The 27,942-nt window shown below is 43.3% G+C and overlaps 1 protein-coding gene across 4 annotated transcripts in view; it reads left to right on the top strand.

The window, feature by feature from the left end:
• Positions 1-27,942, top strand: part of RNF123 (ring finger protein 123) — an 87,743-nt gene that overhangs the window by 27,316 nt on the left and 32,485 nt on the right. For all 4 annotated transcript variants that reach the window (XM_079964398.1, XM_079964397.1, XM_079964399.1 and 1 more), the window contains exons 22-35: positions 2,437-2,543; positions 4,923-5,115; positions 6,306-6,451; positions 7,186-7,269; positions 8,020-8,127; positions 8,604-8,781; positions 10,715-10,789; positions 11,376-11,463; positions 11,734-11,821; positions 12,033-12,117; positions 15,621-15,760; positions 16,014-16,202; positions 18,285-18,360; positions 20,570-20,654. In XM_079964398.1, the coding sequence (XP_079820524.1) occupies positions 2,437-2,543; positions 4,923-5,115; positions 6,306-6,451; positions 7,186-7,269; positions 8,020-8,127; positions 8,604-8,781; positions 10,715-10,789; positions 11,376-11,463; positions 11,734-11,821; positions 12,033-12,117; positions 15,621-15,760; positions 16,014-16,202; positions 18,285-18,360; positions 20,570-20,654 (1,642 nt within the window). The remainder of the gene's footprint in view (positions 1-2,436; positions 2,544-4,922; positions 5,116-6,305; positions 6,452-7,185; positions 7,270-8,019; positions 8,128-8,603; positions 8,782-10,714; positions 10,790-11,375; positions 11,464-11,733; positions 11,822-12,032; positions 12,118-15,620; positions 15,761-16,013; positions 16,203-18,284; positions 18,361-20,569; positions 20,655-27,942) is intronic.

Below are 27,942 nucleotides of genomic sequence, written 5' to 3'. Positions count from 1 at the left end.
AAAGCTTTGGTTCTGCCTGGTACTTGAACTCAGAAGCCTGCTGGTTTCTAGGTCCCCTAAGTGATCCCGGTGAGAAAAGTCCTTTTCTATTTTCACTTTGTTAAATACTAGGAATACTGGGAAACTCAGAATGTCATTTATTTGCTTAAACAGGCAGATGCTAACTTGGCATCTTCTTCAAAGGCTTAGTTGTCTTCACTTGTGACCTTCCTTTAAAACTATGTATTTTAACTTGATTATCAAATAGCAGCCATGACATAAGTGTGGTAATTTTTTTGACTTGTTAATTTACATGCAAATCTATTTTAGCTAATTTAAATAGCTCAGTCCTCTCAAGGATATGTGTACGGCCTCTGAAGCTAAAAACAAGAACTGCTCTCCTGGGACTTGAAGATAAAGTGGCAGCTGATGCCTCTTGGCCTGTGAGATTCCAATTAGGACTTGCTTTTTCCTCTTTCAGGTGCTCTTCAGATCAGCAGAGCCAGGCTTTAGGGCACTGGGGCTGCTTGGCCATCTGCTTGGTAGAGATAAGAGAATATGAAATACAAGCTCCAAATTACATTTTGAAGATTGTGTGTGACCCTTTTATGAATCTTGTTTTTGTTCACCCTGGGGGAGACCCAAGATTTCCCTACCCAATTTTTTGGCTCTTAATGGACTGACTTGTCCATTCCACCTAGGGTCTGGATGCTCCTTTCTCTGCCTTGGGAGCAGCCTCCAAGGCAAAACATACACAAAAGGAAATAGCTATTAGAATTAGTAACACGATCTGGAAAAAGTACAGTTTGCATACGGGAGCATTTTATTTTAGTCATTTAAAAAAAAATACCACTCTTCAGTTGTCTGTTTATAGGTAAAACAATAAAGCATAACAATACGGTGTGGGTGTATGTGTGTATGTGTATAGGTGTCAGAAAGCATATTTGTTATTTGGTACTGCTCATATTGATCTAGAGCAGACTTCATCGTAAAGTTAGCAGAGTAAAAACTTAAACATATTGCAGGATTCCCAAAAAATAGACCGGAGGCAATTAATTCTTCATCCAGCAGAGCTTTAGTACTAAAGGTAAATGAGCATAATAGTCACAAATCCATATATCTTCAAGGTTGGCACAATCCATAAGAAATCCAGTTGCAGCAGACTAAACTTAAACTTACAATAACTTACAATAAGACTGAAACCTTAGCACTAAGCATGTTATATACAAACCACCACACCAGAAGAAAAGAGAAACTCAGGCTCCTTCTGGCCTGTTCTTCTAGTCAGCATGACAGAAAAAGATAACAGAACCAGTTTGAAAGGGCTGCTCAACTTCTCTGAAGGAACAACCAAAACATCAGGAATCTTCTGCTTGTTTCTAGACAGAATAGTATCTTGCTTGTCAGCTACAAACTTCCAGCTTGCACCAGCTTGTATCACACAGAAAAGCTTCCAGAAACTTCTTGAATTGATTAGAATAGAAAAGGTCTCTACACATTAGATCAATACTTTCTGTACCCAAAAATGCATACCTAACCATACAGTGGTGCCTCGCAAGACGAAATTAATCCGTTCCGTGAGGCTCTTCGTATAGCGGTTTTTTCGTCTTGCGAAGCAAGCCCATTGACAGCTTAGCGGATTAGCGCTATTAGCGGTTTAGCGGCTTTTAGCGGATCAGCTGATAAGCAGCTTATCAGCGGATCAGCTGATAAGCGGTTAAGCGGCTTAGGAAAAGGGGGGGGGAGGGAAAAAACCCGCAGGAACTCGCAAGACATTTTGTCTTGCGAAGCAAGCCCATAGGGAAATTCGTTTTGCGAAGCGCCTCCAAAACGGAAAACCCTTTCGTCTAGCGGGTTTTCCGTCTTGCGAGGCGTTCGTCTTGCGGGGCACCACTGTATTTGATTTTTCACAGCATGTTCTAAGTCTATATAGAATGACTACTGGCAATGGGTCGTCCCACGCCACTTAATACCTTTTTTGAAAAGTGCATAACAGATGCTTTAGCATTTTTGTTCCCTGCTATTTCTCTACTCAAATTTGGCTCTCCAGGTGCTTTTCTTCCTGAGAAATAAAAAAACATACAGGTTCTAGTATATTTTATCTTTGGAGTTTTTGAGTGGACAAATGGCTGGGAAGAGCGTTGATCCTCTTCTATGCCTTTGGCACCAGATCTGATCATTTACAGTGCAGTCCTATGTATGTATACTCAGAGGTACATCCCACTGAATTCAGCAAGTCCCACTCTGCATAGGATTGCAGCCTTAGTGAAGACACAGTAGCAATATTGACACTTCTGATGTGTTACACTTTGAGCTTCTGGTAGCTGTACTGCTGCTTTGAGTCCCACCAGGAAAATGGGGTATAATAATAATACTGCAAATAAGACATGTGGTAAATGGAATGTGCATAGGTAATTATACCTAGCAGTGAATGTATTTGGTATTTTATTCATACAGATGAGCTTGCTTCAAAGGCAAATATTCTGATTGACCCTGCAGAACTTCAGGCAGTGACAATGGATGATCTCGATGAAGATGAAGAGTCAGCAGTGTCAACAGCACAAGTGAGCCTAACAATGCCATGTGCAATGAGTTTTAACTTAGCCAGCTGTCAATAAAGTCTATAAGGAAGGAAGGAGGAGCACTGAGCCTCCTGGAAGCAGAAATTTGTTTTGGATGGATGGGAGAAGCAAGTAAAGAGAGACTTTCATGCGTTGTACCCAAGAAATTCGCCTTTCTAAGTTTTGTGTTGAAAGTATTGCTCTGATGGTGCCATAGCAAAGTGTACATCGGAATCCAGCCCAAAATCCTGACTCTCAGAGGCTATAATCAGACATATTTAGGTCAGGGGACAGTTCTGTAAACAAAGTTACCTGAGGTGGGAGGCTAGCAGGGAGAGGGACTTCTCAGTGTTTGGACCCCAGTAATGGAATGCTCTCTTCAAAGCAGTTGGTCTGGCACCTGCTTCGTTGTCCTTCAGTGCCAAGCAAAGACCTTTTTATTTTCTCAGGTCTTTTATATTAATTTTAACCCTGCTGGTTCTACTGCAGGCCCAGAATTTTGCAGGCTAACGGAGAGTTCTCTGTTTAGCAAGATCTGATGGTCACTTAAAGCTCCAACAGCACTGTATTTCTCATTAGTCAGCAGCGTTACACTCTTAACCTGAGAATGCCAAGAATGCTGATTGAACGCTAGTTGCTGTTGGTCCTAACACAGACATCTGAGTCAGGATCTGGGCTTGCCAAAGATTGTAGTGATGACTCTGCAGTTTGAGTCGGGAAGTTCTAATATCAGAAACAAATATAAGGGAAACTGCAATATGATTTTATATAGAAGGCCCCATGTGTTGATTTGACACAGTTGTCACCTGTTGTTTATGGTTTCCACCAATCTCCTCTTCCCTGCCCCCTGTCCTGAATCTCCTGGCATACACAGAGAACTTGGGGAAATGGCAGGATTTGCAGAAGTAGTGAGTGCCTTCTACAAAAATCCTGCATGAAGCATGTAAGACTTTGGAAATGAAAGAAGCAGGGTGGAGGCCCTCTTGTTGCTTTCTCCTTCCCCAATGGCTGGTGTGGAACAAGAGAGGATCACTTAACACAAACTCATATAGAAGGGGAAAGCAATGAAGGGGGATCCCATCACTTCTTGCCTTTTCTAAAGCATGATGTAAAATGACAGAAAAGGCCTGTCCCAAGACTTCACTTGCCGTTGCTAGCAGAGGGTGGGTTTTATCTCACTTCACATGAGAAGCAGTGTCAGCCTCTACTTCCATCTTCTGCTTAATGAAAAAGCCTGCTACGAAGCAAAAGATTCCCCCTTCCAAATTATCTGTAATTTGCAGAAAACTCAGGAAAACAGATATTTATGTTAGGGGGAAGGATGGTTCCCAAAGGTTGGCAGGGGCAGCCACCATAGTGACTTGGTGACTAAATCTGTAGAGCACATTAAAATGTGGGAAAAGCTCGGGCAGGGGGTGCTTTTTAAGGCTTCAGGCCTCATCTATATATACCCCAGGAAAAGTTCAGTGGAAACTCAAGACCAGCTACTACTCTGAGAACTTTGAGAACTGTTGACACAATGTGATGCAAGGCCTGATAAGATGAGGAATTCAAGGATTCAGTTTGTTAAAGAAAGTACTCTGTGCAAAGAAAAAAAAGTTCTTTTGTTTTGCTTGGCTTCAATTGCATTTTTTGTCTTCACGTCGTGGGCAAACGTTGCCTTGCAGCTTGTCTTTTGTTCCTCTTTAGAAACTGCAGGCTTAAGTTCTATCTCCTTGGGATTCTCAAGGGCAAGGTTATAGGTGGTCAGGATTTCCCACTCCTTAAAATATGGAAGGATACCCCATGCTGGGCCCAGGAAATTTGAATAGTTGATACTTGTCTGCTAGTTCACAGGGATGTCAATGTGAGCACAATTTCGCCATCTGTGACTGCACCCTCTGATAAGACCATGTTGTAAAGAATATTGTGCCCCTTGAATTTGGAACTATACAGCACAGGATAGCCCAGTATTGCCATTACGTCTGGCCCAGTGCTGATTCTTTCACTCCGGTTGCTGTTTGGACCCTTAAAAGATTGATTCCAGTCATCAGCTGATGTATAATCAAGCTGATGCATTTTGCAGTGTGGATTGTGTAAATTGGGTTGTGTGTCAGTTCAAAACCACCCTATTGAAATAACTGATAAGGATACAAATTGTGCTTTCTAGTCAAAGTTTTCCTGTCCTGAATGTCTGCCTGTGCTATGCTTGCCTGTATGAGATCCTGGTTCTTCTTCTAGGTTACCATGAGTGAGAAGGAAATATTTCGGCTACTTGTCCTACAAATGAGCCTAACTAGAACAAAGGAGATTTGTGCATGGTTCAAACCAGCTTGATTCTTCCTGTTAGAGAAAGAGCTGAACAAATATTACTTCATATCTATCAATCTCTCTTTTTCTCAGCGTCCAGCTGCGGCACTGGCAATCGGAGGTGCCTTGGCCAGACCAAGCTGGCTTAGTTCACCCACCCTGGGGCGGGCTAACCGTTTTCTCAGCACTGCAGCTGTTAGCCTTATGACTCCAAGGCGGTCACCAGGTGCCTTGGAGAAAGTTAAAGTTCGTACGTTGAACATGGAACAACGGACAGAGGAGGACAGTGAGTAGTGTGTATATATATATATATAATCCTTTCTAATACACAAAAAGCAATAATAATAACAACAACAAAAGAGAGAAGAGATCAAAGCAAGAAAGGGAGGGGGGAGAAGGATACAAGGTGAGAGGAGGGAGCAGTAGTATTCCAGAAATCGCATTATAGTTCCAGACAGTTGCTCTTCATAAACATATTATGCAATAATGTTTTTCCAAAGAAATCCATGAGAAGAGAGTGGCTGCCAATCATGTTTCTTAATTTTAATGTATTCAGTAAACAGATGTAACACTTTCCTAAATTGTCCTTCATTTTCAGGTTGTGTAGGTAAATTTTGTTAACATTTTCTATTTAAACAATGGTCCAGATCTGAAGGTAGCAATATTCTTGCAAGTCTCTTGTAGCTGACTTCCATTGTTGTCAGCCATCCTAAATTCATAATTGGTACCATAGATAAGTGCTCTCTTGAATCATTTACAGCGCTTGGATCATTACAGCAACTGGACTTCTCAACATGATCAGGTGTTTACAAAATGATAACAAATGCAGGGTCATAGTGGTTATTGTTTTTGTTGTTATTAGGCATTTTTTTGTGTTTTTATGCTGTAAATTGCTCTGTGATCCTCTAATAATTATTGGTTGGTTGGTTGGTTGGTAGGTAGTAAGTAAGTAAGTAAGTAATTAAAATAAAATAAAATAAAATAAAACAAAATAAAATAAAATAAAATAAAATAAAATAAAATAAAATAAATTCATTCATTCAGCCTGAAGTTCTACCTTCTAACTGAGTGAAAGGATTTCTACCTGCATGCTAGCCCATGTCTGGATTTGTTGTAAAGGACTACAATTGTAATTCAGGCTATGTACTTTCTGACTAAGCAACTGAGAACTGTGTAGCCAGTGCAAATGATCTGGGAGTAAACAGTGTTAAATAGGTTATATTTAATTATTTTAATAAACAAAACTGCAGGATGATGAGGCTCAGATGGATAAATGTAGGTTTAAAGGCATAGTCCATATACTTGAAACAGAACCAGCTAAACTAAGATGTCTGGTGACTTGAGGTAGCTGTTTGTTCAAGATTTCCTTCAGAACAGAAAGGTTAACAAAACTTTATGGTTAAAGAGAGAGAATACCAAACCAGCCGTAGTTCCATTTTCTTCACAATGATGGATGTTTCATTGTTTTTATGACAGTTGAAGGCAGCCATGGAAATGAGGGCCTTTTATTGGGGAGACCTGCCGAAGAGCCAGAACAACCAATCACTGAGAATTCTCTTTTGGAAATCTTGGATGGAATAGTCATGATGTACAACCTCAGCGTGCACCAGCAGCTTGGTAAGGTGAGCAGGATTCATTTCAGGGGAGTTTCAGTCCTGTCCCATTCGCACAACTGGGATTGGAACTCACACTAACAAAGACACCATGGCCCACTGGGAGAGGGTGGGGCACTTTTGATTGCAGCCACCATACCAACTCACAATGCTTGCTTGCACTCTGCTTTTGGGTGGAACTACACCCTTTGGTGACAGACCTGCACTTTCTGAACATGGTTGACCATCACGCAGCAGTAACAAAACAGATGTGCATGTATTTCCTTCTGAGAAGTAGCAGGTGCGAGAAGGGATGCTGATCCCCATTCCCCGCACTGGTATCCCACTTGCAGCCACTTCTTTCCTCCGTCCCAAAGCAGGGATCTGTGATCGGCAGTGAGGCTAGCTGCAAGGGAATAGGCTTGAGGGAGAAGAGATTCAGCAGGGATAGCGGCTGACAGAACAAGAGTTGCCAATTTTCTGTTGGAAATTGCCTTGCCTCCTGCTGCTTTATTGCCGTTTGGCAATCTCCCACCTTCAGAGGTGTGGGTCTGTCTGCTGCCATCTTACGTAGTTCTGCTATAGGCTGTCAGCTGAAAATCTGTCTCCAGGAAAGTGACTGGTGGGAGGGGCTCATTGTGGGGTTGGGCCCTGCAATGTATTGATGCTGCCACAAGTTAAGTGTTTGGAAAATAATCCAGTATGTGCTATAACCTGTACAGAAAAGCTCTAGCTGGTACTACTGACCCTTATTTGTGTTTTAGATGGTAGGTGTTTCCGATGATGTGAATGAGTATGCTATGGCACTGAAAGACACTGAAGAAAAGATTAGCCGATGCCCAAAGAGGGTAAGAATAACATGGGAATAGTTATATTCACTCTCCCTTAAAATAGGCCTATATTGCCTGCAAGCTGTTCTCTTTCTTGAGAATCATTCAGGTGCTGAGCAGCACTCTATTGCTCTCACTGATTTTCTGAAGGCAGACTGAGAAGTAATGGTGGCTAATTCTCCATTTAGCAAAAATAGGATGGTTGTTTTGTGTGGTTAATGATTAACGATTAAAACAACAACAACGCCTTGAGTGTTAAAGTAAACTTCGGAGCCACACACTTCTGCAAGATCATGGCTCCCTTTCCATCAAAACATGGTTTTTATCTTTGTGGAAGGGGAGTCATGAATTTGCATCAGTTCTTGTCTCCTGTGTTACACTGTTCATGTGTGAGCAGTTGTTAAATGAAGTTGCTTTCCACGGTACCACTGGAATAGATTCTCAACTTCTGTGGTGGTGTGTCTAATGTGGAACTGTTGTCAAGACTGCCTCCTGTTAAGATTCCTTGGATATTGTTAGGTGTAATGTGTGTACTGTAGCTAGCCAAAGTGTGCCTGGGGCTCCATGGTATACCCAATCTCTGTGTAAGGATGACCCCCTTGGGAAGCAGACCATGGCAGCTCATGCTTTTCCTCAACATTAAAAGAACATCCTGTGACTGTGGTAAGGCTTTGTGAAGTACTGGACTTGCTGTGTACATGCTTCTGAAAGCAGGAAAACATAAGCACCATTGCTCTTCATTCCCCCCCCCCCCCGTGTCCAATTCAGAGAAGAGACATCTACGATGAACTGGTGAAAAGTCAGAAGGTTTTCTCAGAGAAACTTAATCACCTGAGTCGCCGACTTGCTTGGATCAACGTTACCATTTATTCAAAGGTGAGAAGGAAAGTAGTACACATAATATCAGTGAGGTGCCTCACTTAAGCTTGGGCCATAAATTCCAGTTCTGGCCTGGCCAATGCTGAATGGAACTGCACCATTTCTCCCCAAGTCTTATATGTTGTGCTTCTGTTAATATATCCTGGTAAAGTTCATTTTTATTACAGAAAAATCTTGCGTTTTAGCAGTAAATTCATCTGCATTTTTCCTGCTTTTGCACAAAATTGTTGACCTCCTTTTCTTTCATTTCCTCAGTAGTATTTCCTCTGATCTGGGTGCGGGGAACCTGTGGCCCCCCAAATGTTGCTGAACTACAACTTGCCTCATCCCTGATGGTTAGCCATGCTGCCTGAGGCTGATGGGCACTGGAATCCAACAACATCTGCTGGACCACAGGTTCCCTGCCCCTGCACTTAGGTATATTATTTCATGCCAGTTGAGATACAAACTGACTAGGAATTGCTCCTTTTCAGGAGAAGATGCAAGATATATACTGGCTGCTACGGGTATGCATCCGCACTATTGAGCATGGAGACAGGATTGGTTCGCTCTTTGCTTTTATGCCAGAATTTTATCTGAGTGTGGCTATGAATAGCTACAGTGCTCTCAAGAACTACTTCAGTCCTGTCAACAGCATGGAAGAGCTTCCAGGTGAGGAGGAGAAGGAGGGAACCGGAGAGGGCCTCTGAGCAAGACCATTTGTAATTTTGTGTATAGAATTCAGTGCGCAAGAGAAAAGGGATAAGAACTTCACACAGAATATTGCATGCTGCACAGAATTTGGGTTGCAAAGAACCTTAGCTTAACATGCCCTAGTGGTTGTAAAGATGTGTTTTGAAAATATGTTGGCTGTGTTGTGGGGTAGTATTCAACCAAGCTTTACTCAGAGTAGACTTATTGAAATTATAGACCTAACTTAGTCATGTTCATTAATTCAGTAGGTCTACTGTTGAGTAAAAGTTGGTGATACTCTTAAGTGGTACTCAACTTTCTAATCACATTAGGTGCTGTTTAACTTGTTCACACAATTGTCCTGCCCTCCACACACACAAAACTTCAGTCTGGGTCCCCGGGTTTCTCATCTTGATAATGCCTAGTGCAAGCTATAACAAGCATTGTTTGCCCCTGCATCCTGAAGTTGATTAAATGCTATTAAGCCTGACTGCCTACCCTTATGCCTAATAACTTTTTAGTATTTATACATTATCTGAGTGATGTTACCCTGAAACACTGCAGCTCCTGGTAATTATACTGATCCCCTTTTTGAAGAGTTGCGGTCATAAAGGATCTTTGTGTACAGTTTTTAGAATTTCATTAAAAGTCATTTAGCAGTTTTGCAAGGCAAGAGTAGCAAAACATGTAGAAAATCACCATTCTTACTATGCAACTGCATGGCATAATTATGTTAGCTGCATCATATTGACTATTAAGGACTGTTCAAGCAAAGCATACAAATCAAGCCTTCCTGCTTACATCATTTTTTTTGCCTCCTCAAATTCCAGTGGTTATGCTTGTTTGCTGTCCCTGGTTTTGGATTGTGTTGTGTTTTCTTCCCTCAGCCTGCAGTTACGTTGTTTTGGAAATATATGCAAAATACATTTCCTCCTTTTTGAAGTACTGTGAAGGGTGAGAAAATACTGTCATTGTGTCAGAGCAGATGTTGTGCAGTCTGGCCCTGGAGATGTAATTATGAAAACTGGTTTGGAAGATCTATTTTCTTATTTCATAGTTATTCCAAACTCCTCCATCTGAAATTCCTCTGCCAAGAGCTCTTCTTTTTGGCTGCAAGCTTTTTGGAAGTGAGGCACTGTATTTCAGCATATTGTTTTTCTCTGTAGGTGGTACTCTATGAGAGCCACAATCTCTTTCATTTTGGGGATGAAACCAGATATGACACCAGGAGATCTATGATTGGATTGTCCACTCTCCCCCCCCCCCAAATGTCAAAAGCTCGTGGTGGATTTTAGATCAGAGCTACAGCACTGGGGGATAGGTTTTTAACCCCCATCCCATCTACAATTTCCCCAGTCTTTATTCTTCTGTCTACCCCAAAGCTGCTCCATAACACAGTTCAGTATTCCTATTTTAGCTGTGTTATGCAGGTATTAGTCCTATACAAAGGGACTACTGTATATTATTGCTAAGAATTTGCTTAACTGTAGGGAAGTCTCCAGGCTAATTTTATCAAATTCAACAACTGCTATTCCTGTATTGATTATATGCATGTCTCAGAAAGCCTATACTAGTCAAAGAGATGAACCCAGTCCACAGCCTGCATGGCTGCTTTCTAACCAGGTGTGTAAAAGAACTTCTATGGACATTCCCGCTTACTTCCGATGCTTCTGGTTAAGTGGTAAGGTAAAGTTGGCAACACCAAATGCTGCTGTGCAGACTTCCTGCCATCATTCTCTTAAACTTTAAGCTTGATTCCTGACTTGCCTGCTAGAGACTCAGACAAGTGGTAGCCCATTCTCTCTGTAAATCTGAAAGCTCATTCTAGAAATTCATTCTTCTGCAGCTGCTATATCCTATAGCTGTGGGGTTTTTTCCCTGCATCCTGATATTCTGAACTTTTTCTTTTCAGGCTACGAAGAGACTTTGACTCACCTCGCTGCCATTTTAGCCAAGCACTTTGCTGACTCAAGGATTGTGGGAACTGGTAAGGCAGCTCCTGTTTTCCAAAGGTCATGCTGGACTGTAGGTGTCATGTGTGTGCATGTGTGCGCACATGCATATGTGATTGGGGGAAAGAAAATTAAGCTCATACTTGCTGTTTTTTTAATTTTATTTCTACTTGATACTTCTTGAATAGTAAGGATGTCTGTTTCTAATGTTTTTAACACCTCAGATCATTGCAGAATTCAATTATTATTTTTGGGTTTGACATTTGTCTTTATATCCTGTCCTGCTTACTAGTCCTGTAACTGTAGTAAACTATGCTTGCAATATTTCACTCAGTGAAAATCTGGACAGAAAAGTTTCTGTTTTTGAGCTATATTTATGAAAAATCAGCAACAATGGCACTACTGACATGGGTTGCCATACCTCCAAATTTTATTGCACATTTTTCCGATTTCTGCCCAGACACTACTGCCCACTGCAGTATTTTGAATATGTCCAGGAAATCCCAGACGTATGGCAACCCTAAGTATGCAATTGCACCACAATATCTGAAGTATTTTTCTGGCAATCTCTGTCCCTATTATCCCTACTTCACTTACATTCTGTCTTGTTTCCACATTCAGACATCAGAGACTCCCTAATGCAGGCATTGGCCAGCTATGTTTGCTACCCACACTCACTCCGTGCTGTAGAGAGGATTCCAGAACTACAGTAAGTTCTTGGTTTCACCATTCCTGAAAAATATTATATGTCCTGGAAGAGGATTATTTCTCTCTTCTTCTCTGAACCAGGCATGATTCCTATACTTATAATCCCTTTTGTGTGGAAGCTGCTGCTCCCTTTGTTTCCTCACATTGCACTTCTGATTCTTCCCTCTCAAGTAAACTAAACATCTTGCCTTGAATCCTTCCAAACCCCCACTTTTTAACCTTGGTGCTGTTTTCATGGTGGTTGGCTGACTTGTTTGTTTTACTCTGGCAGGCGAATATCCATGATGAAGAACCTGCTGGCCCCCTACGAGCAAAGACCCTGGGCCCAGACCAACTGGATCCTTGTACGACTGTGGCGAGTAAGAACAGATACCCTCTGCTTCCACATTTGTTCAGAATTTCCAGCTTGTAGTTTTAAAACCAGTGGTTTCCCCTCTGTTTGAACTTTCCCTTAACTTCTTGTTTGAACTTTGTTACCTGCTTCTGGCGAGAGGGTCTCCATGTTCCTTGTTGGGAGATAATGCGAGGTCTTCTAAGCAGACATTTCTCCCTTCCCCCCCTCTCCTGTAGGGCTGTGGATTTGGATACAGGTACACACGGCTTCCTCATCTCCTGAAAACCAAGCCAGAAGATGCCAATCTCCCCAGCTTGCAGAGTGAGTGGGGGATAGGGAGTGGAGATGTGTTGCTTTGCCATTACAGCTTGTGGGTAAATGCAGTCCTGTAACTGAGATTATCCTAATCTGGTTAGCTGTTGACTTTGGCACCAGAAGGGCAGGATCCTGTTGTGTGGTGCCCCCACACTGCTGCTGTCTGTTGGCACAATAATCGGCACCAGTGGATCCTGTCTGTGTAACTGCTGGGACCCAGCATGTCTGGGAGCTAGAGGGCCTCTGATGCCATGTAATATAAATAAGTTGTCTCTGTCCCTAACTTAAATGTGTGTGGCAAACTCAGGGTGAAAAGTTTCTTATTAACTTCCTGACCCAGCGCTCTTTTATTTTTGAGTGCAAAACCTTAAAAAAAAAACCACCTCCATATAATTGTGATCACCCTGGTTGTTTTCACTGGTTCACTAGGTGATGACCAAAAAAGCTCTGGTGTATATTTATAGGAGACAAAACATTTTAGCAGCATATGGCCAGAGCAGACATGAGTTGACAAAGTGTGAAAGCATCCCCAAAGGGACACCAGGTTATAGTTTTAAGGAGTAAAATTGATTTTTCAAGTTGATTGTACATTGGTGGTACATTGGATCCAGCAGGCACTGCTTCTCTTGCAGCTCTGGGCTGGCCCTCTTCTGTGAATGTTAGTCCTACTTTGTTCTGAGGCATTTGCCACTCACTTATGGCAGCCATGGCTTAGTAATCAGGCTGGTCTTCCAGTGTTACCACAGTACTCAGAATGGCTTTGTATCCAGCATGGCAAGGATCTCTGAGAGACTCCAGTTACAAGCTGTAGGGGGAGCTTTGGCTTCTCCTCTGTAGTTATTGATCTAGTGAAGAGAATGATGGCATCTGTGTTGCTGAGTGGATGGCAAGTTATGAGTTGGTCCTGCACTCTTTCTCTGAGAGAGCATATAATGCCGGGACAGAATGACTAACCTCACAGCCCAGCAGAAGGTGGCAGTAGTAACACCTGCTTGACCCTTCTAAGAAAACTTGCATCTATAATGTTTCTCTCTTTGTTTTGTTTTGCTTTTTTCTTTTCTGCTTTTTTGGGGGCCCAGGAGATCTCTCTGTTGCTAGTTTCCAGAGTAAGTTTCCTGTTGTCTTCCCTTTGTATGGTGGTGACATAGTTTTATAGCCCTCTAGTAGAGCCTTTTCCCCTCCCACCCTTGGTGCACAAGCCGGTCCTTTGGAAGCGATGGGGTAGAAAGATAAAGTGGGATGAGTCTGGCTGCACCAAGTGATGGTCCTAAGAGCCATCCAAATGTTTGTCATGGTGACCTGTCAAATGTGCCTCAGGGTGGGTGGTTAAGTATGCCTCTCCCTTTAGTGTGGAGGGAATATTACGAGTCCGCAGCAAATATGTGTAGGTGCTGTTAATGTGCTCTCCATAGCAGTTTCCCCTTGTGGCTGTGGTGTCAACTGTCCTTTTCCTCTTTATTCTTCTCCATTCCACCTTTTTTTTTTTTTTTTTTTTTACACCTCTCCTTCTGAAAAGATGGACACAACAGGGAACAGAAAGGTTGAGCAGATACAGCTTCCCTGAAACTGCTAGCTCCAGTTCTGGCCCAGTTCTGCAGGCTAATAAGCTGGCTGTTTTTGCTGAGGCTGTCATGAAACTCCATCCCTGGGGGTGCGGTCATTGAATGACCTTGGGACACCTGTGCAATTGGGTTCACTTTTCTAGGTGTCGGCAAGGTCATCACTGTCTGCCAGTGATTTCCTCCATGTGGCTCCGAAAGGTCTAAGACAGGGCACAGGATCCTTTGGCTAGTGATCCTGCTTTCTGCTATTTTGAGGTGTACTTGAATGAATAATTAATACCAAGTTAATTGAAAGGAGCCTATTTACCAGCTGTCCTTGGGACACTGCCCTAGAGGGGCTGAGTCCACCCCCCTCTCGCAGGTCTTTGTGATGCTGCAGGGAGAGATTGGAGCACAGACAATGGAAGACATATCAGGTGTGCTCTGGCCATCCTTGGGATGGAATATCTGAATGTGAAAGTCAGCTCACCTCTCTGCCTGTCCTGTTACAATCCCTCGCCTTTTGTGCCTGAGTTACTGCTATGCTTGCCTAATGTTGATGGGCAATTTAGGGGCACACCAATGATTAGTCATCTGCTCTGCAGCCTCAGTTTATTAGGGGACAACTCATGCTCATTTCCTGTCTAGGGCCCCCTTTAGTAACTAAAGCGATGATGGGACTGGCTGGCTACTAAGAGAGGAGAACATGCACATACATCCTTCTAGCTTAGTCCTTTATTGGCTAGTTTTTCGAGCCTTGAGTTATAGGTCCTGCTGTTAAGAGGTTGGCTAGAAGAGCTCTTAAAGCTTATTCTCACAGTTGTGAGCCTTTCAGCTGCATTCTCTTGAAAGCAAGCAGTGCTCTCACATGTGTGTCACTTTGGGACTCTCATTTGGCAGGGATTTCATTTCAGTGCAAAACTGAAGCTTCGATAATCCGGCTCTGCCTGACAACTTCCTCCTGGTTTACATCTGATCTCTAGCATGTTCCAAAGGAGGGAAAAGTGATGTAAGGTGTGCTCCTGGGGTGGGGTGCCATCAGTGTATCTCAGATTTCTTTTTCCACTGCTGCAGTCCTAGTGATGTCAGTAGTATCTGCTGCTGGGTTATAGTTCCATTGTGAAAAGTTTTACCTTATTCCCTGTGTCTAAGGGAAGTGAGGAAACAAATGGCCCTGCTTTAAGACTCTGATGAGGAGGACTTATTAATAAGAGCTAGCAAAGTTCCTGTAGCTAACACACACACACACACACACAGAGAGAGAGAGAGAGAGAGAGAGAGAGAGAGAGAGAGCATTTAAAATGCACCCCTGTTTCAGGCTTGCTTTTGGGTTCCATGGGCAGGCTGGAAAAGAGTTGGGTTTAATTCCCCCTCCCCTTTAGATTTCTCGCCCTGATCAGAAATGGGCAAACAAGTGTGAACATGTGCCATGCTGGCAGAGAGGAGTGGGACTGTCTGTCTTGGGTGCTGATTCCCTGCTAGGGAGCTACTGTGATGCTGCTTTCAGGAGAGATTAGTGCTGAGCTGACCTAGGGCATTGTGGGGATGAGCAGGAGGGATGCTTGGCTTGAGCTCAGCTGCAGGGCACAGCTTCTTACTTGCAGAGAGACAGCAAATGTGCATGACCACATCCCAGCTAATTCAGACCGGCATTATGGCAAAGAGCTCCGGGCCTTAGAGATGGGACAGGCTCAGAATAGTCCATGTGTGAGAGCTGGCCTTGGAGGGCAGCTGCCGCCTCTACTTATTGTAAAGAGGGCCTCTGCTGGGAGGAGGCTCCAAGAATTCCTTGTGATTTTTGAGAGACAAAATGAAGCTGAATGCAGTGAAAGGGGCACATACTTGTAAACTTATAAACTGTTCCCCATTTCCACACGATGGCAGTGAAACAGGCTGGGCTTGGGCAGCAGCTGCCCAGCACCTTCCGGTAGTGTGGCCTCTTAAGAAGCCGCTGTTGTTTCATTCCAGAGCCTTGTCCCTCCACCCTGCTGCAGCGACACATGGCGGACCTGCTGCGGAGTGACCGTGAAATGGCACCCAGTTTCCTCAACAGTGTGCTTAACCAGCTGAACTGGGCCTTCTCAGAGTTCATTGGCATGATTCAGGAGGTGAGAGTTGTGGATCCGGAATAAATCTGATTGAAGGAGTAAGCCTCTGCCTGTCATCCTGGAGGATAAAAACAAAAGTCCTTTCCTTACTAGGTGTCAGTAGCAGTTTGCAGCACAGTTCTTGTGGGATGCTGGGATTGAGCTGACTTGTGCATGAACTGGAAAAGGGGGGAGGGTTAGGGGCAGGTGTGAAGAGAACAGCTGCCCCCCCTTCCAGTTCTTACATTAAGCTGCATCTGTTTTGCCTGGGCAGATCCAGCAAGCTGCAGAGCGCCTGGAAAGAAACTTTGTAGACAGTCGCCAGTTGAAGGTGTGTGCAACGTGCTTTGACCTGTCAGTGAGCCTGCTCAGGGTCTTGGAAATGACGGTCACACTGGCTCCTGAGATCTTCCTGGACTGGAGTCGCCCCTCATCAGAGCTATTACTCAGGAGACTTGCACAGGTACTCACTTCTCCGCAGGAAAACTTTAGGTTGGGTACATGGCAAGGGGCAAAGGTTTTTAGCTGAGGATGTGGGTGCTGTCATTTGGCACAGTCACAGTTACCAGTGTGAACTATATTATTCTAAAAGAATGTGTCACCAGCAAGTTTAGGGGCTAACAAACTGCAGGCTGGCTCTCCCCTCCCCTCTCCTCCCCTCCCCTCCCCCACTACTGTCTTACTCTATTAGTGATTATTCAGATATTGTATGTGTGCAGCAAGATAAAGGTCTCCAGTTCACTGCCCTTTTTCTTCTTTGGTAAGCCTTAATTTCTTCCTGGAAAAGAACTCCAGAGTAAAGACGGCCATACATTTCAAGAAGTGGAAGGATAAGCCAATCTGTACCCCTTCCCGGTGATATTCCTAAGAATCTCCTTCTCTGAGCTTCAGCCCTTGCTTCCTTTTTCAAATGCCTTAATGCCCCCTATGGTTTACTTAAAGCTTTTAAAGCATGATGTATCAGTAAATCACCTTTTCTGTCAAGCATCAATTCATACTCACATGTTTTCATTATCCATGCATCAAACCCATTCAGTACAGACAGAATAATTCATTCATTCATTTATTCCAATGTTTTCATATCCCTCCACCTGTTTGCTCCAGGTTGGAGAACAAGGTGGCTGTCAGCACAGCTTACAATGTAATATAAATATAAAATAAAACAGAATAAAATCATAAGTTGATTAAGGAAAAATAGCAACACAAAGCCGAAACACCAACCGGCATCAACAATATCAGGTTCCAAAGGCCCAGACAGGTAGCCTTGCATGTTCCATTTCCATTGTCCCTGGTCAGCCTGGCCACCATATGACCAGACAGTTGATGTGCAGATGTCCTGGCAAGATTACATGGCCACTTGAGTGAAGCTGCTAAATCGTACAGCCATTAGCCATTTGGTAACAATGGAGAACATGAAACTTATAGATGTAGACACTGATGCTTAAAGATGGGGAGGGCAAGGTGTGTGTGACATCACTTGGGACTTGCTTGCATGGGTCACTGTAGCAGATCCATCTGGAAACCTAGTTTGAGTTGTCATGCGATGACTGGCCATGCAAAGAGGCTTGTGGCACAACAGAACCACCTATAAGCAGTTACATGCAGATGAAGTGACCAAACCACTCATATTTGTTCTGAGCACATCTGTTGAAAATAGGTTGACCAAAATGTCAGGTTTTAATTTTGAAATGAACTCTTTGAAAGGCTTTTATGAATTGTTTCTTAAAACAGTGCAGTACTTATCCCTGGAGGGGAAAACAGTGTGCCAAATGTTCTTTGGGTGCCATTTTCAGAATTCTGCCACATTCTAGTTGAAGCATCAGCTTGCTCTCTGGAATTATGACTCACTGCTGCCTATTTCCTCATTTTGCCCAACTTCTTTAAATCAAATACCTCTCTGCACAGCCTTGCATGTACCTTTGTGCTAAGGTTCCACTGTATGCATGTGGAAATTTGGCTTATTAGAAAGAGACCCCATCCATCCGTGGAATTAAGAGCTGTTTTGCCTTCTAAGAGTTTTTTCATTGAAAGTGTCCACAGCCTGAGATGTGAGCTGATGCAACCCGAGCCACATTTTCAGTCTGTTATTGCTGAAGGCTCAGGTCTGTTCTCATTCTCATGGTTCACAGAGAGGCCTGTCATATTTCTTTTCTGAGCAGCCCTGCTGATGGGTATCCTCCATGCCATGAAATCTAAGGCCACACAGAGCGTTATCATTCATCCATCTAGTATCTCACCATTTGCTGTAAAATATATGTTCTTGGAAGACCGTCCTCTGCTATTGTGGGTCTGAAAGGCAGATAGTTCCAGGGCATAAAGGAAGGCCCTTTCTGTATCCCAGCACACCTTATTACAACGCAGTGCCCAATATTGTGCCTGCTGTTGTAGAGAGATTTCTGAATCCGAGGGAACTGAGTTGTCTAAACCCTGATGATCAGACTGGAAAGTATCAGGAGTAACATATGTGCATCTCTGCAAGTCTGCAGAGAGAGAACTTGCATCTTCTGCTTTAATCATTCTGCCATCTCTTCTTCCTTCCCCACAGCTGCTAAATCAGGTGCTGAATCGTGTGACAGCTGAGCGGAACTTGTTTGACAGAGTGGTCAATCTTCGTCTGCCAGGTGAGCTACCTTCCCAGCCACCTTGCAGTCAGTCCTGCTTTGGGAGAGGGGCCATAGCTCAGTGGTAGAGGATGTGCTTTGCATGCAGAAGGTTCCAGGTTCAGTCCCTGGCAGCTCTAATTCAAAGGAGCTCAAAGGTGGTGGCAAAGCTGTCTGAGACCTTGCAGAGCCACTACCACTAAAGAGTAGGCAAAGCTAGGTAAGAAAGACAAAACCTCTGACCTGGTGTGAGGCAGCTTTCTTCATTCTTACGTGATCTAAATTCTCCCGTCAATCCTGGGAAATATTCCTCTCTCCTTCTACAAACTCACATGAATGTTTCCAATGGTTGTGGACATTCATTGTGTCTGCACAGGGGCTTCACCCACTCCCAGTCCTTTGAACAAGAAGATAATTTGTACTGAATAAAATTAATAAAATTTAAAATATATATATAAAAAAGGAAATGTCTGTGGGGAGAATTCTGTGCTGACCTTTTATCTCTGATTATGGTGTCAGTGCAACTTCCATTGATGCCACTGCTCCCTCCCATCTGCCCTTCAGATAGGCAGGAGCCCAACAGAGCACACCTGAGAATGAAAGATGGCATCCAATCCCAAAAGGAAGCCCCATGTGGTCTTGGCCTTCGTTGCTTACAGAAATGCATAAAACCTGCAATGATGGGAAATGGGATCTTTTGGCTCTAAACAGTAAGCAGTCATTAAGTGATGGCTGTGTGCCCACCTACTCAGGGTGAAGGAATCCATTCTTGTACAGAGCTTGTTAAATTGCAAAGTAATCTTTAGGGAGGCAAGATGTCCTCCTTCCGCACTAAAAGCTGTCAGAGAGTGATACCAGTGAATGAGCAGGAGCTGCATTTAACTGCAAAATTGCTGACTAGATTCCACTTACGCTATAGCTCCATTATCTTTAGCCCTTCATTTTGGCTGGTTATTCTGGTGTCTTATGATGAGAAAAGGACAGCATGTGTTAGCAGTGTGTGCACTCTCTGCCTGTCCCCCCCTCCCCTCCCTTTCCGCAGAGCACGGACCCTTTCCCTTCACACAGCATTATTAAATAACTGCTGTGGCACACACTGCTGCAGATCTATGTCATACTGATCAGTATTAGGAAGAAAACAATATTGCTGAGTCAATGTGCCTTTGTGTTCCTTCTTGGGGAACAAGGGCTCAACCCTCATTGAAAATTGAGATTGTGAATGGAGAGAGCTTAAAAAGATCCACACACTTCCACACATTTTTACACTTTCCTATTCTTTGATGGATTTATTTATTTGGCGTCTGTGTGACGTAAGTAGTGTGATCGAAAGAACATTCTGGAATAGGTGTGGTCGTAAGCATGTGGAGTAAAGGACCATATGGATAGCTGTCATCCTGAAGAAAGTTGTCTCTGAAGTGTGCCTAATTTTAAATTTGGACAAGCTTGTTTTACCTCCCTCCGCTTCCCTTAAAATTTTGAGCATTGCTTTAGTCATACCCCCATTATCCCAGCTCGAGCACCTCTGCCCTGTTGGAAACATGGGGCATATTGGCATGTGTGACCACCACCAAGTCTTCCACATTTCAAAGCATTGGCTACTTTCATGCTCACCTAGAAGCAGGAGAAAATTGGAATCATCACTCAGCACTTCTTCAGACCTGTCTTCAAGTGCCATTTTCAAGGTTATGTGCTTGAGAAACACTCTGTGTGTGGGTGACTCGGAGGATTGTATATTGACTGGAAGGTGGAGGAATGCTGGGCCACTACTGAAGGGCTTTGCACCATTCCATTTTTTTTGCACAATCCTTTTAAGTGCCCTTCTAATAGAAAACCAGACAGTGGCATTAGCAGAGATGAGCAAGTGCTTTCTCTAGTGTTTGTCACTTATCTCTAAGATTTCCTGTTTGCCAAGGAGGTTCATTCTGTTTTGTCCAGGGTTGTCCATATTGGGAGTGGTGGTGGAGGCAGACTCATTTGAGCTTATGGTGCTCTAGCAAAGACCTGATGAAGCTGATGGATGTAGTAGTACAAATCTTTAAGTGAATTAATACAAACATTTATCTCCTCCTGGTCTCCTGAAAACTTAGGCTGGTGGTGTTTCTCAGTGCAGTGCTATGCTAATTTGTCCTCTGCTATAGTTAAGAAGATAAAAAGGGGTGCTCAGGGGAAGTCAACAAACTAACTTTTCATAGTACTGATTGTAATTTGAAATACCTGTTTTCTTCCCTAGGACTGGAGAGCGTAGATCACTATCCAATCCTTGTGGCTGTGACAGGAATTCTGGTCCGGCTGCTTGTTGATACTGACTTCCAAGGGTAAGTGCTGCTTAATTTCACGCCATGGCGATGAAGATTTCATTGCTTGTGTTCTAGTTTGCTATTCTGAAATGAGCAGCCTGGTAGCATTGTGTATTAGGGTAATGATGCAGTCTTTGTCTTTGCCCCCTGTTTTCATATGCTCAGTCTGGTTACAGGATAGTAAATCCCCAAATAATTTCTGTCCTGTACGTTGGTCTCTGGGTGCTTTGTGCTGCGACTATAGTGTACTTGAGAGCTATTTAAAAGAAAAAAGGGGGAGACATCCTGTCAATTTAAACCTTCCATTGAATTATTTAAAGAGGTAGCCAACGCGGTGCCCTCCAGATGTTGTTGGACTACAACTTGCATCATCCCTGAGCCCTTGTTGGCTGAGGCTGATGGGAGTTGGAGTCCAACAACATCTAGAGTATTAGCCACTCTCTGGTGTAACTTTGTTTGCTTTTGTTCTCTGCTTGCTTCTGTTCTCTGCTTACATGGCTGTGTAGCTCATGCAGCCTATACTATATTATGTTCCTTGGTTGTTGTGTGGTGTGGGTTCGTGGCAGATTCTGCTTAGGGGGTGGACAGTTGGACAAGATGATCTTTAGTTCTACTCTATTCTTACTTTAAAGGGAGATCAGTCCTATCTCTGTCTGTTTCTCTTCATCTTCTTGTTCTTCTTTTTCTAGAAAGAACAAGCTTTGGGATTTAGATCTGGGAATGGTCCTGCCCAAAGGAAAGCAGGCCATTTCTTTTTACCTTTATGCATAGGCACCACTCACATCATGCTGTAGCAAAAGAATACTCTTTCTACATATGCAGTTACCTTTCTAAACTGAGCAATGCTGGCAGCAGATCGTTTAGACAGATAAAACTATAAAGGCATGCTGTGTTTGGTTGTGTTAAACAGTGAATATGTCTAGCTGCAGTAGCATATGACAGTGGAAAATAAGCCAAGTCCCAAGGGAAGGTGGCTGCTGACATGCCCCTCCAGATCTACTGCAGTGTGGCTGATGGCATTCTTGCTTTGCCTTCATTGCCCTTGTTATGGTACTCAGACAGACGTGATGGACAAGTCCCTTCCACAGCTCTCAGTACTTTTAGAGACAGTGGGTTGACACTCGCTTGTCATCTGATAATCTCTTCTCCCATCCTGTTGTGTTTTTTGAAAAAACGAAACTAGCCTTTCCATTATAAATTAGGTACCGGTAGTAGCTACTCTTCTGATTTCCAACCTAGAAAAAATCATGTCTCCTAACAGGCAGGGTACGTTAGTTGAATCCTGCCCTGTGGTTACCAGGACCGGGGGAAACCAGGCCAGGATATTAAACCATAGTTGGAAGGTGGTTTAAGAACCTGGTTGTTCTGATCCTGATTGTCATAGTTTCATGGTTCAGACATAGCAAGAAATTATGGGGAATTGAAGACCTCTGGGGTTAATTGCAACATGCTAAGACAGGAAGAAGTGGTTTGGCTGGCATAAGGTTTGTTCATATCTCGGCTGATTAAGTTTTGATACAATCATCTGAATGAGGTAAACAACTTCTCAAATGCAGGCAGTCAATAAATACTTTTTGCATTTAATTCCACTCTTTTTGATGTCTACTGTGGATCTTAAAGTAGCATTAAAAACAGCTATCAGCACTTCCTCTCACCCCTCTGCCTCACTTGGGAAAGGACATATTTTACTTCCTGACCTTTCCAACTTGGGGAGGAAAATGGGAACATCAAGCTCCTGAAAAAGGTCCAGAGGGGTGTTTTAAAAAGAAGGGTGCATTCACTCCCCTGTGAAACACATGCAAATACCCATAATGATCATGGAGAAATATTGCATAGCCTCCTTCTAAAATGAGCCTTAATTGTATTCAGGTCTAGGGATAGGCATTTGACAGGTCAAAAAGATTTGGCCCATTTGATCAGTCAAGACTGTATAAGGAAAAAATATATTCTCAAGTGGGTTGATACTTACGTTAACTGCAAAAACAAGTTAGATAACTGTTAACTGTGAAAGAATGAAATTACCTTTTTAAAAGCATTGCTTTGAATTACAGCTTTTAAAATTGTTACATAAGGTTTCTATAAAAGTGAATGATTTACTGAGCAGTTCTCCTCATTGGCTTCTATCCTGGAACAGCAGGGCCAGTCTGCAGTTGCATTTTTTTGTTATAAAGGAAATTAAAGCAAAAATAAAGCAAAGTAACAACTATTTAATAACAAATGGCAGTTTTAAAGGCACATGCTAGATTAGCAGGTTAGTTCTTCAAGCAGCACCAGTATCACGGCCACTTGCAATATTTGACAATCTTTTAGATTCAAAAAATTAAATAGGTAACCAGCCATCCAGTGTGGCAACTCTATTCAGATTGCTTTTATCTTGCCTGATCTAGTTTAATCCTTCTCACCGAAATGCAGTCCATATGAAACTCTTGTATGTCACGTTTCAATTTCTCATTTGGCATGTCTTATTTTTTTCAAAATGTTGTTCTTGTTTTGCAGACAGCTGAGCTCCATGTGGCTAGGCATTTTAGTTCTATAAACAGGCTATTTCTGATCCTCTCCACCCCCCACCAAGGCCTTCCAGATAGACACAAATCAACCTAATTATATCCTCCCTCCTGTGGTCAAAGCCACATAGCCCTAAATATAAATGTGCCAAGCACACCATATTAAAGTGAATTTTTATTTTTTTGAATCTGGTTGTGGGAAACCCCATAGAGGCCAATCCCATCCCACCCAAATTGGGGTAACAAGCTCCCTCCATCCCTTACCTTTATATCAGCCACAGTGGCCTCAGCAGGGATTCTGGATCTACCACAGCATCTAGTTTGCCTTCTTGCCAGATTGAACTCCTTTCATCATTGATCCTGTACACTATCTAGCTTCTACACTACAGTGTTACCTCGGGTTATATATGCTTCAGGTTTCATACGCTTCAGGTTACAGACTCCGCTAACCCAGAAATATTACCTCAGGTTAAGAACTTTGCTTCAGGATGAGAACAGAAATTGTGCAGCGGCGGTGCCGCAGCAGCAGGAGGCCCCATTAGCTAAAGTGGTGCTTCAGGTTAAGAATAGTTTCAGGTTAAGAACAGACCTCCAGAATTAATTAAGTTCTTAACCTGAGGTACCACTGTAGTTCCTTTACAGCCTAGCTGATATGCTGACAGCCAGATGCAATCATAACCCTTCCTGTTTCTGCAGCCCCATTTGCTTCCTGTTCTGTGGGGCAGACTAGCTGTTTCTTTTCTTTTGCCCATGTTGTCCTCATCTATAGTGCCCTCAATAACACATTGCTTTTTGAGGAAAGGTCATATTGCACTTTCATTGATAGGAACAGACTAATGATGATATATTACTATTAAGCATTTTTAAAATGGCATATGAGATCTACAGCAAATTCCTGGACAAATTTCAATTTAACAGGAGTAAATCAACAGCCTGAGGACAGAGTAGGCTGCATTTTCCAAGTGAAAACAGCACATTGCTTAATAACCTCCAACAGATATTTGTTTGTTAATTGTAGTGAAATATGGTCCTTTTCTCAGCAGTGATTGCAGCTCATCATAGAGGCCTCCCTTGGACTATTGTTGTATCATATAACTTCTAAATAGTTTCTGAGGCATGAACAGTGGATGGGAATGGGGCTAATTACCGTCTCTGTGATCTGTAGCTTCTTGATGCTGCTGGCTTTCATTGAAGAGGGATCGGGTTTTGTTCTGTTGGAAGACTATGGAGGGAGCGTGAATCTAGGGTCTTTATCTCTTAACTCTGTGACTTGAGCAATAGTATTTTCATAGCTGTAATTGCTATGAAATCGTAATGGAGATGCTTTTGCAGAAATGCATGGATGAATCAAGAGTTTTCAAGGGCCTAGGGCAATTAACAGAGTCTATAACAGGGATGGTTTTCCCAGTAGTGATGTATGGAAGTGAGAGCTGGACCATAAAGAAGGCTGATCGCCGAAGAATTGATGCTTTTGAATTATGGTGCTGGAGGAGACTCTTGAGAGTCCCATGGACTGCAAGAAGATCAAACCTCTCCATTCTGAAGGAAATCAGCCCTGAGTGCTCACTGGAAGGACAGATTGTGAAGCTGAGGCTCCAGTACTTTGGCCACCTCATGAGAAGAGAAGACTCCCTGGAGAAGACCCTGATGTTGGGAAAGATGGAGGGCACAAGGAGAAGGGGGCGACAGAGGACGAGATGGTTGGATAGTGTTTTCGAGGTTACCAGCATGAGTCTGACCAAGCTGCGGGGGGCAGTGGAGGACAGGAGTGCCTGGCGTTCTCTGGTCCATGGGGTCACGAAGAGTCGGACACGACTAAACGACTAAACAACAACAACAATAACAGGGATGGCTGATCTCCAGCTGCAATTTTTTCTGATCCCCAAGCCCCCAACAATTTTAGCAGTGACAGGAAAAAGAAAGAAAAAAGCATGATGCTGGGCTTTAAACCTCTTCTTCCAGTTTAGCAGCCTCCTGTTGATGCAAATTATCCCTCCCTCAGCTGATTTGCAAAAATCATCTGAAGAGGGGAGACTTGCATCACACCAATTGATTACTTACATTACTTTTTCTTCAGTTTACTTGCTGTAGATACCCCCAGTAGAAATCCTCATAGCAGACCTGTACCTGCCGTGCACTAATGGTACATTTGGTTAGAAGTCCCATTGATGCTTACCTATAAAATGGCAGCCATTCTTCTGCAATGCCAGGCATAGTGCCAACTAGTTACTTTCCTATGGAAGGCTGAGCTGCTTTGGTTTAGATGGAAAAGGTCTGGGTGCCTTTAAGAACTCCAGTTGCTGACTTACTGTCAGACCAGAAGGGGGCACTGTGAACATTTAGTCGCTAAATGGATATCATTTAAGCAGCCCCAGAGTATTAGGCTGAACTGCAGCATACATTTTGCTCTTTAACAAACTTACACTAAAAATTTTTAAAGGTTCTTCTACATCAGGGTTTCCCAAACTTGGGTCTCCAGCTGTTTTTGGACTACAACTCACATCATCCCTAGCTAGCAGAACCAGTGGTCGGGGATGATTGGAATTGTAGTCCAAAAACAACTGGAGACCCAAGTTTGGGAAACCCTGATCTACACTACAAAGTGAAACTGCTTTAAGCCAGTTTAACTGTCATGGTACTGATTTCCTTCCAGTGAAGTCTGATAATTGCTGTTTATTTGATAATTATTTTGGAATCTATTCTGGAGGTATGTGTGCCAGAATGAGATGTGGTATTCCGGTAAGGATGCTCTTGTTTCTATACAAATGTGTTAACCACTTCTAGACATCTAGACTGGTAGATGGAGAACAAGAAGGCACACTGGGAGAGACCTGGGGCCAGGGGTGTGAGAAGTCAGTAACTCACCAAACTCTTCGTGGCTTGGGAGGCATTTAAACTTATCGGAATGCTTGTTTAACCGGGGGTGGCTGGAAAACTGGGCTGGTGACAATTACATGCCATCCTTTTCAATGAGCTCAGTTGTATTACTATAAATTCCTATGGTTTCCAGACCATGACAACTATACTGAAAGGCCTTAATAGCATCTAAAGCAGGCATACAGAATTGAGAAGTGGGGATCTCCCTTGTAGGGGTTTGCAAAGGGGATCCCCGAGTCTTGGTGTGGCTTATTACACAACCATAACTTGTGGTTGCCACTGATCATTCCCTTCAGGGTGGTTCTCCTCACTTGCCACCCTCCTTCAGAAGCCTAGCAAGAAGGAAGAGAAGCTGCTCCAACTTTCATCCCTTGAGTTGTCCTTGGAAGAAGGAAGGGTACTGCTTCTGTCATGCTGGGTTTTTGCAGGAAGCACCAGTAGTACCTCACTACGGCTACCTCCTGCAAAAACCCCAGCAGGAATAGGATCTTTGTTCTGGGCATGTAGTATAGGGCGAGGGGGCATGTCCTCTCATGAGTGGACTTATAGAACCCTGGTTAGAAATACATAATGACCTGGGATTCAAAGAGCTGCTTTAGGCATGCCCTAAGGCCTGAGCCATGCATGCCTAATAGGAGTTTTGATTCCTCCCTAACCTCCACCCTAACCCTAACCCTAACCTCCACCTCCACTAGGCAATAGACCACAATACAAAGCATAGCCTTTGCTTGGAGAATCAGTTTCTTTTGATCTGCTTGTGCTAACATTGAAGAGAGTCCCATGTGTCCTCATTTGAGCCTTGGATAAGGGCTATGGAAACGGGCACCCTCCACATGCCTCATTCTCTGCATCTTGAGTTGCACTTGACAGATGTTCTGTCCCACTGGCAGATTGTCCTCTTGGAAAAAACACACACAGCTAATATGTCAGCATGATAGTCTCAGGCAGGGATGTGAGTGTGCATCCTAGCGATTTGGTGGTTGCCATGGCTGTGATCAGTCACCAGCTATTGAGTTCTTGTCTTAACTGGCCCGTGCTGTTGTCAGCACATACCCCAGTGTGATTACAAAGCTGCAGGAACAATGTAATGCATCTTGAGATGGGCATCACATGGCTCCCATTTCAGTTCATATATCTAAAGTTGGGGGAAAGTGTTGCTGTTGGACAGATGGCAATAATCATTAGGCTTTCCCAGTTTAATTAGGAATGTTCAGCAGTGGGTGGGAATTGTAAATTATATGAGGAGAAGAGCTTTGTTATGGAAAGGAGGTAGGGTGTGAGCTGCTTTCTGCAGTTAGAAGGGCAAGGAATCATAGAATTGTAGAGTTGGAAGGGAGCTGAAGGGTCGTCTAGTCCAACCCCCTGCAAGGCAGGAATCTCAGCTAAACCATCCATGACAGGATGGCCATCAACCTCTGCTTAAAAGCCTCCAAGGAAGGAGAGTCCACAACCTTCGAGGGAGACCGTTCCACTGTCGAACAGCTCTTACTGTCAGAAAGTTCTTCCTGATGTTTAGTCAGAATCTCCTTTCATGTAACTTGAAGCCATTGGTTTGAGTCCTACCTTTCAAAGCAGGAGAAAATAAGCTTGCTCCATCTTCCCTGTGACAGCCCCTCAGATATTTGAAGATGGTTATCATATCTCCTCTCAGTGTCCTTTTCCCCCAGACTAAACATTCCCAGCTAAACGTAATTCTGCCAAATGAAGCACCTATGATGAGCTCTCATATTTTGAAGAACAGAGGAAAATAATCTTCATGTTTTGACTTTGTGTGCCATTCATAGTTATTACTCTGAAAACATCTGAAATGTTCTCTGAATAAATATGTATTCATAAGCTGTACCTTTCAGAGAACATCAGACACTTTAGCCTATGGCTAAAAATATGGAGGAAAATGGCTCAACTGCAAAGTTCACATTTGTGCA

This window comes from Podarcis cretensis (genome assembly GCF_951804945.1).
Source record: "Podarcis cretensis genome assembly, chromosome: 2".
Classification (NCBI taxonomy): domain Eukaryota; kingdom Metazoa; phylum Chordata; class Lepidosauria; order Squamata; family Lacertidae; genus Podarcis; species Podarcis cretensis.
The sequence above is the reverse complement of the archived record's forward strand: the minus strand, read 5'-3'. Positions and strand labels throughout refer to the sequence as shown.